This window comes from Mesoplodon densirostris, chromosome X (assembly GCF_025265405.1).
Source record: "Mesoplodon densirostris isolate mMesDen1 chromosome X, mMesDen1 primary haplotype, whole genome shotgun sequence".
NCBI classification, from domain to species: Eukaryota; Metazoa; Chordata; class Mammalia; order Artiodactyla; family Ziphiidae; genus Mesoplodon; species Mesoplodon densirostris.
The window spans coordinates 35,602,930-35,611,757 of NC_082681.1; the positions used below are offsets into that span (position 1 = coordinate 35,602,930).

General features: G+C 43.5%; 1 protein-coding gene across 1 annotated transcript; it reads left to right on the forward strand.

Annotated features, from left to right (window-relative positions):
• Positions 1 to 445: 445 nt before the first annotated feature.
• On the forward strand, positions 446 to 7,410 carry LOC132481533 (uncharacterized). The gene is made up of 3 exons (XM_060086414.1): positions 446 to 513; positions 6,493 to 6,696; positions 6,873 to 7,410. Exons 1-3 carry the CDS (start codon positions 446 to 448, stop codon positions 7,408 to 7,410), a joined length of 810 nt encoding a protein of 269 aa, XP_059942397.1.
• Positions 7,411 to 8,828: the final 1,418 nt, after the last annotated feature.

Here is an 8,828-nt window from a genome sequence, read left to right on the forward strand (position 1 = left end):
CTTTGTGGAGAACAGACTACATTGTACTAGGCAAGTTAAAAGACTATTATAATAATTCAACCGAGAGATGGTGGACCAGGGAGGTAGCAGTAGAAGCAGTGAGAAGTAGCCAGATTCTGATGTATTTTAAGGGATGAGTCAACATGATTTCAAATGGAATGGATATGAAATGTGAGTGAAAGAAATGGCTCAAAGCTTAATGACTAGAAAAATGGAGCTGCTATTAATTGAGATGGGAGAAACTGTGGGAGGAGCAAGGGTAGCTGACGTTGGAATGGAAGATCAGGAATTCAGTTTTTGATGTGTTGACTCTGAGATGCCTATTGTACATCCAAGTGGAGGCCTTGAGTGGGCCATTGGATATTTGAGTTGAAGTTTTCTGGAGAGATCTGGGATAGAGAGAAATTTAGGAGCTGCCAACAGATAAATGATTTAAAGCTACGATATGGGATTAGATCACCAAGAAAGTGAGAACAGAGGAGATAAAAGATATGAGGATGGAGACATTGAGAAGTATGATATCCCTTCAATGTTGAGAGGCAGGATAGATGGGAAGGACCTAATAGGAAAAATGAAGTAGAAGCAACTTTCATGGGGAAATAATACCAGAAAAGGGTGGTGTTCTGGAAGCCAAGGTAATAGAGTGTTCCAGGGAGGCGGGAGTGATCGACTGATCAATGTTGCTGAAGGTCAAGTGAAATGAAGGTTAAGAAATGACCATTGGTTTTAGACTGTGGAGGTCATTGGCAATTTTGATAAGAATAATTTCAGTTCACAGTGGCAACAAAAACCTAATTAGACTTGGTTTAAAAGAGGATGGGACCAGAAGAAATGGAAATAGCGAATATTGGCAACTCTTTCCAAGATTAGAACTAAAGTAGTGACAGCTGGATTAAGGAGGCTTCTCAGGACTTTAGGTTACAGAATGGGCTGCCAGATTTAGCAAATAAAAATGCTGAACACCCAGTTAAATTAGAACTTCTGATAAACATATAATTTCAGATAAAATTCCAGGTAGACTGTTCTTAGCATAAATACGTTTGTCTCCTGAAAACAAAACACAACCTAAAAGTTGAGAATTACGTTTTATTTGGTGGACAAAACCGAGGACTTAAGCCCAAAAGACAGCCTCTCAGGTCACTCTGAGGAACTGCTCCAGGGAGGTAAGGGAGGAGCCAGGATATACAGGAGTTTTGCAACAAAAACCAGGTAGTCAGAACAACAAAAGATTACTGTTCAGACATCTCCACTTAATGAATTTAGCGATTTTCTTTATGGGAAGTTACAGGAGTCTGGACTCATTGAAATCATTCCTTTGATAGGCACCTTAGCGATCTAGGGCCAATTTCCTGCTCTTCTCCGTTCTGAATCCCCTCAGGGTGCACTGTTGTGGGTGGCTGCAGTGACTGCTGGCTTGATGGCCATAACACCCTTTGTTTACTGATATGGCAGGCAGTATTTTTCATCCATACGTTCAATGCAATATTTGGGATATACTTACACTAAAAATTATTCTTTGTTTCTATGAAATTCAAATTTAACTGGGCATCTGGTATTTTAGCTAGCAACCTTAGCTACAGATAAACCCTAATGGGAGGGCTTCCCTGGTGGCGCAGTGGTTGAGAGTCCGCCTGCCGATGCAGGGGACACGGGTTCGTGCCCCGATCCTGGAAGATCCCACATGCCGCGGAGCGGCTGGGCCCGCGAGCCATGGCCGCGGAGCCTGTGTGTCCGGAGCCTGTGCTCCGCAACGGGAGAGGCCACAGCAGTGAGAGGCCCGCGTACAGCAAAAAAAAAAAAAAAAAAAAAAAAAAAAAAAAAAAAAAAAAAAAAAAAAAACCCTAATGGGGCGGCGGGGTGGGGCGGGGAATATAAATTAAAAGTTTTCTGCGCTTCCAAGTCTGTCTAGACTTCTAAAATGCCCCTGGCTTCCTGGGCCACCTCAGAGAACAAGATAATGGAAGGTCTGGAGCATGGAACTCTGAGGACACAGACAAAACTAATTAGTAATCTCTTCTCACCAGGGCCCCTTTGAGTAAAAAAGTAAATCAACTAATATTGCTCAAGGCTACTCTTTGGCAAGAAGTTTAAGTGTACTCAGTCAATCAGTCTCAGACAATCTCCAGCCAGATCGAAATGGACAAAGTGGTTTTCCCCATGCAAAGGCATTCACCAAAATAGAGGGCAAGGGTTATAGACTAGGATAGGAGAACATTTTCATTCTGTGATGGATGACTAAAGGTAATTTAGGTTAATAAAGGCATATGGGCACCAAGTGGCATTTAAATATTACATAGATAGTAACTACTGCAAATATCAGTTGAGGTAACAAAGTTGCCTTCAGCAGTTACTATGCATTGAGCATTGTGCTAAACTCAGAGGCGTGCAGCACTGAATAAGACAAGGTCCATGCCCTCAAGCCCTTCACAAAGAGTTGCAAAGCAATAGAATAATAGAATAATCCTAGTTGTTTCCACTATATCTTTTTGACTTGTCTCCTACCTTTCTCCCCCTTTCTCATTTCAATCCAGCCCACTGGGATGGCCTGCTCCACTTCTGGGTCTTTGTATTTGCTGTTTCTTCTGCCGACAATGTCCATCCATCAGATATCTCTGTGGTTCATTCCCTCACCTTTTTCAAAACTTTGCCCAAACATCACCTTACCAGAGAGGCTATCTATAACCAACTGATAGAAAATAACATCCATCACTCTCTCTCTCTGTCCTCTGCTTTTTCTCCACAATACTTAACACCATATGAAATTCTTTTCAGTTGCTTGTTTAATTGTTTATTACCTGTCTCCTCCAACGAGACTGTAAACAACATGAAGTAGATACTTGGTCTGCTTTATTACTGTCTCACCAGCATGAACAATAGTGCCTAGCACCAAGTAGGAGCTCAAGATTTGTTTAATGAATGATACTCTCAGTTCTTTCTAGGAACTGTACTAGGCAATTTAGACATATGAACTCATTTAATTTAATCTTCACTACAATCCTATAATGTGGGTAGCATTCTTTTCATTTTTTAGATGAAGAAACTGAAACACAGAGGTTAACTGAGTGTGGTAGGCAGAATAATGCCTCCCTCTGGAAGATGTTCATATCCTAATCTGCCATCTATGATTGTGTTATGTGACATGGCAAAGAGGTATGAAGGGTTGCAGATGGAATTAAGGTTGCTAAGCAGTTTGCCTTAAAATAGGGAGATTACCCTGGATTATCTGGGTGGGTCCAATGTAATCAAGAGGGTCCTTAAAAGTGGAAGAGAGAAGCAAAATAGAAGGTCAAAGTGGTATGATGTGAGAAGGACTCAAGTTGCCATTGTTGGTTTTGCAGATGGAGGAGGGGGCCACAAACTATGGAATATGGACAGCCTCTAGAAGCTGGAAAGGCAAAGGAACAGATCCTTCACCACAGCCTGCAGAAAGGAACAAAGCCCTACCCACACCTTGATCTTAGCCCAGTGACACTGATGTCATACTTCTGTCTCCCAGAACTGAGAAACAGTACCTTTGTATTGTTTTAAGCCACTAAATTAGTGGCAATTTGTTACTGCAGGAATAGAAAACAAATACACTAAGTTACCTAAAATCAACTAGATTGTGATAAAGACATATTTTAAACCCAGCTCTATCTGACTCATATATTAAGCACTGTTTCAGACAGTACAAAATGCCATGAGAGTTCAGTGAAAATAGGTCGCTTAAAATTGGAACAACCAGGGAATGAGGAAAGGTTTCATGATAAAGTTAGAATTTGAACTGGGCCAGAGTGGTGGAAATTGAACAATATGGTGACAGTACTTTCTGAATTAAAAATTGGGTCTGAACATGATAGAGGCATGTGGAATAAGCCTATTACAGAAAATTAGGGCTGCACAGCTGCTAAAATCATAATAAAGATCACTTTATCAAAAAAAAAATTGAACTGGGCCTTGAAGGATTTGTAGGGCTTCAAATGAATATATCAAAACAGCCCAATGTCCTTTCATCAAGAGATGAATAAACAAATTGTGGTGTGTTCATACAATGGAATACTACCCAGCAATAAAAGAAGAAGCAATTACTGTACTTACAATAATGCATAAGCCAAACAGACACTTTTTTTGAGGGAAAGAAACCAGACAAAACACGGTGCATACCATGTGGTTGCAATTATATGGTCCAACAGCAGGCAAAACTAATCTTTATTGTTAGAAATCCAGAATTGATTTCTCGGGCACAAAAGAACTTTCTGAGGTGATAAAAATGTTCTTATTTTGCGTGGTAGTTATATGGATGTCTAGAATTTTCAAAATGGATAAAATTAAACATTTAAATTTCTTCTCTTTATTGTGTGTGAATTATACCTTTAAAAAAAAGTTCAGTACAGACACCAAAGGTATCTTTCAAAGAAAAAGCATGACCAACATCTGAGAAGCTAGATATGTGCATCAAATTTAGGAAACAAAAATTAATGCAGTTGGCTTAAAGAAGTTCTCAATCCCAGGTGTGTGTTAGAATCACCTGGGGAGCTTTTACACATACAGATGCCAGTGCTGACCCAGAGATTCCAATTTAATTGGTTTGTGGTGAGCCCCAAGCATCAGTATTTTTATAAGCTTCCCGGACAGTTCTCACATGAAGTCAGATTTGAGAAGCAGAGGCTGAGAGCATGGATGTTGTAAATAGACAAATTGTGAATGTCCCGGGACACACACTAAGGAGTTTTAGTTTACTTAGATGGGGATACAGACATACTGAAGGTTTTTAAACAGGAGGGAGAAAGTAATTAGAGCTGTGCATTAGGAATATTCCTCTCACACCTGTGTCCTCTGCAGAGTAGACTCGGGGGTGGAGAGGTGAATTAGAAGCCTGGTCCAATGATCCAGGCAAGAGATAATATGAGACAGAAACAAATTGGCTGCTTTGGGAATGAAAGAAGGGCAGATGAATTTCTTCAGCCATTCAGCCAGTGAAATTATTCATTTATCTAAAGAGATGGATGAATGGATTAGATGGATGAATACATTCATTTATGCAGATAATCAACATGAATTTACCAAGCATTAATCTGTCAGTCTCTAGAAATAAAGTGGAGAAAGCCATGCCCTGCCCTCCTCAGACTTACATTTTAGTGGAAGGCACTAACATTTTAAATGTCAGAGGTATTTTTGTTATATGAGGGAGAGATTGAAAGAGGAAGAAAAAATTTAAGGATGATTATGGACCAAAATAAGGAAGTCAATAGGTGGAAAGACTCTTTTCAGATAAAGAAGGGAAAGGAGAAGAGTTCGTTTTGTCTTGTTTTTACTTGTTTGTATTTGTGGGGTCTGTGGAATATCTAGATATGAATGACTGCTAGATAATGGAAGATTTCGAGCTAGCTAGAGCTTAAGAGAGCAGTCTGGGATAGAGACATGGATATTAGAATTACTCAAGGCAGTGATGGGGGTTAATAACTGTGAAAGTATAAAGAAAGGAAAGGAAAGGAAAACTAAGCCCTCAGGAATGCTTACCTCAAAGATTTCCATAGATAACATCAAATAAAGAGCAAATAAAGAGTGTAGTGATATGGAAGCCAAGGGAGGGGATTAATGATGTAAAATTCTTGGGTGATGCTGATAAACTGGATAAGCCTGTTGAATTTGAAATTAGGAAGTCACTAACAAAGCTGCTTCATTAGAATGGGTGGGGGTAGAATTAAGATTAGAAGGAGGTGAGAGGCATGCAACATTCAAAACCATCCCTCACAGACACCTCAGCCTCTTGTTTCTGGAATGCCCCAGATCCTCTTTCATCTGGTTGTGAAACCTTCCAAGGCATGTCTTCAAATCTGGAAAACAGAGGAGGGAGCATTTAATGAAAAGGGCACATTCTCTCAATGGCAAAATATCTGGGTTCAAACGCTGACTGACACTTATTAGTGCATGACTGTAGAAATTTTACTATTAAAAATAATGCTGTGGAGGAATGACGTCAGCAAAATGGTGGCATAGGAAGTTTTGTTACGGAACCAAACTTGGGTCTGCTTGCCAGCACTCAATAAAGCCGATCCACTGACGTCAGGTGGTGGTGAAGGAAAGTACAGCATTTATTGCAGGGTGTTAAGCAAAGAGTTCAGGACAGCTATTGTTCAAAAAGCCTGAACTCCCCAATGTGTTTCAGGAAAGCATGTTTTAAAGGCCAGGTGAGGGGTGGGGGGGTCACAGGGTCTGTGAACAGCTCATGCACAGTTCTCTGATTGGTTGATGGTGAGGTAACAGGGTGCTGTCACAGGGGTTAACATCATCAGTCCTTAGGCTCCAGGAGGCCTGGGGCTATGTGCTCATGCTCATCAAGTAGTCAACTTCTTCCATTTCCTGGGGGTTTTAGCATCTGTAAAACAACTCAGGAAAGGTGCATCAGATACTGTTATCTAGGTAGTTCAGAGAGGAGCTAAGCAGAGGACATGGAGGAGGGTCCTGTCCCAGGAAGGCCCCATAGGGTCTTGCTCGTTTAATTTTACCCAGGCACCTGCCGGCTCCAGAGGCCCCAGACAGCTCCCATGACATCAGACCCCCAGCAGGCTCACATGAATCAAACAACCTGCCCACCATGGCAACTGCCTACTCCAGCAGCCCCAAGCACTTCACATGGCTCTATTCACCCTCAGCAGGAGAGCTCCCTGCAAGCTGCAGGAACACAGGCCCCCACTACCCCTCCATCAAGCCCAGGTAGCCCAGTGTAGAGAGAGACTCCTTCCCCATGGGAGAAGGAGAGTAAAGTGAGTGCCCAATTTCACTACAGACCCCAGAACAGGCCACCCCAGCACCAGACCAACTCCCACAGCCTGAGCGGCTCCCTGAGGGCTCCTGCTAACCTAAGCCCCTCCTCGCCCTGGCCCTCATAGGCTCCAACGGCCTCAGGAGGCTCCAGCAAACCCAAATGATGTCCTTGGCACAGGTTTCTGGTGGGCTCCTGTGACTCCAGACCCTGGCTCACCTTGGTGCCTGCCTACTCCAGTGGCCCCAGGTGACTACCACAGCAGGGCTCCCTGCAGGGTCCCAGGAACTCAGTCCCCCATCTTACTCCCCTATGTGTTGGCTCCAGTGGCCAGAAGCAGCTCCTATGACACCAGGCCCCTGGCAGTCTCACCCTGGTTCCTGCCTACTCCAGTGGCCCCAAGCACCTCCCAAGGCCCCAGGCAGCTTCTACAGAAAGCTCCCTCCAGGCTCTCAGGAATCCAGGCCCCTGTCTCAACCCAGCACCTACCTTCTCCACCGGCTCCAGGCGGCTTACCTGGTAGGGTTCCCTGCAGGCTCCTGGGAACACAGGCCCCTGTCTCACCCTGGCACCTACCAGCTCCCATGGCCCCAGGCAGTTCCTGTGGCCCCAACCTCCCAACAGGCTCCCACAAATTCAGTTCCCCAGTTCACCCTGGAGCTTGACAGCTCTAGAAGCCCGAGGCAACTCCCATGGCTCAAAGCAGCTTCACTGGCTCCAGGCTCTCAGAGGGCCCCTGCAAGCTCAGGCTCCCAACACATCTGGGTGCCAGTCAGCTCCAACGGTCCCGGGTGGCTCAGCACAGTTGGCCACCACAGCTCCAAGCAGCTTCCTCAGCTCTAGGCTCCTAGAAGACTCCCATGAACCCAGGCCTCTGATCCACTCCAGTGCCTGCTGTCTCCCCTGGCCCCAGGCAGCTCCAGTGGCCCCAGGTTTCTGGACTATTCCAGTGCAGGCTGCCACATGGGGCATCAGGTCCCAAGTGGGCTCCCATGAATCAACATTCTTGGCTCACCCCAACATCAGCCAACTCTCATCACCCCCAGGGGCTCCTGGCAGGCTCCAGTAAACCCAGGCTCCTGGTATGACCCAGCACCAGCCAGCCCTTGCAGCCCTGGGTGAATCCTGTATTCTTAGGATCCCAATCAAAGCCCATGAACCTAGGCTTCAGGAGAGAACCTCTGAACCCAGGGTCCCAGGGGGGCCCAGCACTAGGTTGAGTACTACTTTCCTGAGCTTTCAACCCATCCCAACACCAAGCTGCTCAAGGACTCCAACAGTAAGCATGCTCATGGACACTGCCAGACTGCCCACCCAGAATTGCTGAACGAGCTGACTGGTGAAGGGCTTTCCTGCTAAAGCCTATCTGTAAAGACTGGAAGATGCATCCATGTCCTCAGATGCACAGACACCAAGGAAAGGCCACAATTATTATAAATGATTAACCAAACATGACATCATAAAAGGAAACTAATAAAATTTCAATGACTGACTCCAAAGAAATGGCGATCTATGAATTGTCTGACAAAGAATTCAGAAAAATCCTCTTAAAGAAATTCAGTGAACTACAAAAACAGAGATAAACAGATAAATAAAATTAGAAAAAAATGCATAAACAAAATGAGGAATTCAATAAAGAAATAGAAATTATTAAAAATAACCAAGCAGAAATGCTAGAGCTGAAGACTAAATGACTGAACTAAAGAATTTGATGGAAAGTTTAAACATCAGACTCAGCCAAGAAGAAAAAAGAATTGGTGAACTAGAAGACAGGTCATTTGAAATCATATAGTCAAAGTAGAAAAAAGAAAAAAAAAGAATTTTAAAAAAGTGAAAGAAGACTACTTGAATTATGAGATACCATTAAAAGAAACAATCAATGCATTATTGGAGCCCCAGAAGGAGAAGAGAGAGAGAAAGGATCAGAAAACTTATTTAAAGAAAGAATGGCTGATGGTGCCAATAAAATATTAAAGAAGAGCCAAGTGGTATTAAGGACCCAGTTAAGGGCAGCATGAATTTTCATTAAGCCATGTTAGCATGGCCTTTACTTCAACATTCTTGGAATTCTTGATTGAGAACA